Consider the following 938-nt stretch of genomic DNA (forward strand, 5'->3'; position numbering starts at 1 on the left):
TCTCTCACACTTTCTCTCTCTCAGTCTGTCTGTCTTTCAGCCTGTCTCTCAGTCTGTCTGTCTCTCAGTCTGTATCTCAGCCTGTCTGTCTCTCACACTTTCTCTCTCTCAGTCTGTCTGTCTCTCAGTCTGTATCTCAGCCTGTCTGTCTCTCAGTCTGTCTGTCTCTCAGTCTGTCTGTCTCTCAGTCTGTATCTCAGCCTGTCTGTCTCTCAGCCTGTCTGTCTCTCAGCCTGTATAGAGACATATCTTGTGTTGCAGCTGGTCCAGCGTGTTGATGAAGACTCTGGTGAAGAGGTTGAAGGTGAAGAAGCCGCCGATGATGACGAAACAGACGAAGTACAGGTACATGTAAAGCCTGTACTCATACACTGGCTGAGCTTCCACCTATACACAAACACAGAAAGACAAAAGTACAGCACCAGTACAGAACCATTACCAGTATGTGCCCCAGTAAAACCATCAGTAGGTGTCCTGACCTGTGTGGAGTCCACTGCTGCGTAGATAATCTCCAACCAGCCTGAGAACGTCGCCTGACAGAAACAAGACAGAAGAACATGGAGGCCCATTCTCAACGTTAGTCAGATAAAGTCAAACAGATGTGACAGAGCAGCTGATAACAGCTGTTTGTGTTCATTGTGAGGAGCCGCCGTGATGTTTACTTCCTGTGTGATAGAGTTCAGACTGACCATATGCAGCAGTGAAACGTAACTCAGTCCCACGTTGTCAAAGTTTAACTTTGAATTCTTCCACACGATTTCAGTGAAGCCTTCGTTGATCAGAAAGAAACAGTCGCTCTTGTTGCCCGCCTCCTCCGGGACGAGCAGCTGCTCTGACGTCACATTATAACAGTGATAGAACTTTCCAGCAAACAGCCTCACTCCAACGATGCTGAACATTAACCAGACGGTCATAGCCACCAGCAGCACATCAATCAG

General features: G+C 47.8%; 1 protein-coding gene across 1 annotated transcript; it reads right to left on the bottom strand.

Moving 5' to 3' along the window:
• Positions 1-64: 64 nt before the first annotated feature.
• Positions 65-932, bottom strand: LOC111649526 (sodium channel protein type 4 subunit alpha B-like). Its single transcript, XM_023399277.2, has 3 exons — positions 690-932; positions 480-533; positions 65-387 (listed from the first exon to the last, which is right to left on the bottom strand). Exons 1-3 carry the CDS (start codon positions 912-914, stop codon positions 229-231), a joined length of 438 nt encoding a protein of 145 aa, XP_023255045.1. The 5' UTR covers positions 915-932; the 3' UTR covers positions 65-228.
• Between the last annotated feature and the right edge of the window lie 6 nt (positions 933-938).

This window comes from Seriola lalandi, unplaced genomic scaffold, assembly GCF_002814215.2.
Source record: "Seriola lalandi dorsalis isolate HSWRI2012SDOR001 ecotype SW California unplaced genomic scaffold, Sedor1 jcf7180002051152, whole genome shotgun sequence".
Taxonomy (NCBI): domain Eukaryota; kingdom Metazoa; phylum Chordata; class Actinopteri; order Carangiformes; family Carangidae; genus Seriola; species Seriola lalandi.

What these genes read in the sequence shown, in the direction of transcription:
- LOC111649526 (XM_023399277.2), bottom strand. Translation starts at nt 914, where the DNA reads ATGACCGTCTGGTTAATGTTCAGCATCGTTGGAGTGAGGCTGTTTGCT. An exon ending in ACGTTTCACTGCTGCATATG is followed by an intron (nt 534 to 689) that starts GTCAGTCTGAAC and finishes TGTTTCTGTCAG; the next exon opens with GCGACGTTCTCAGGCTGGTT. An exon ending in CAGCAGTGGACTCCACACAG is followed by an intron (nt 388 to 479) that starts GTCAGGACACCT and finishes GTTTGTGTATAG; the next exon opens with GTGGAAGCTCAGCCAGTGTA.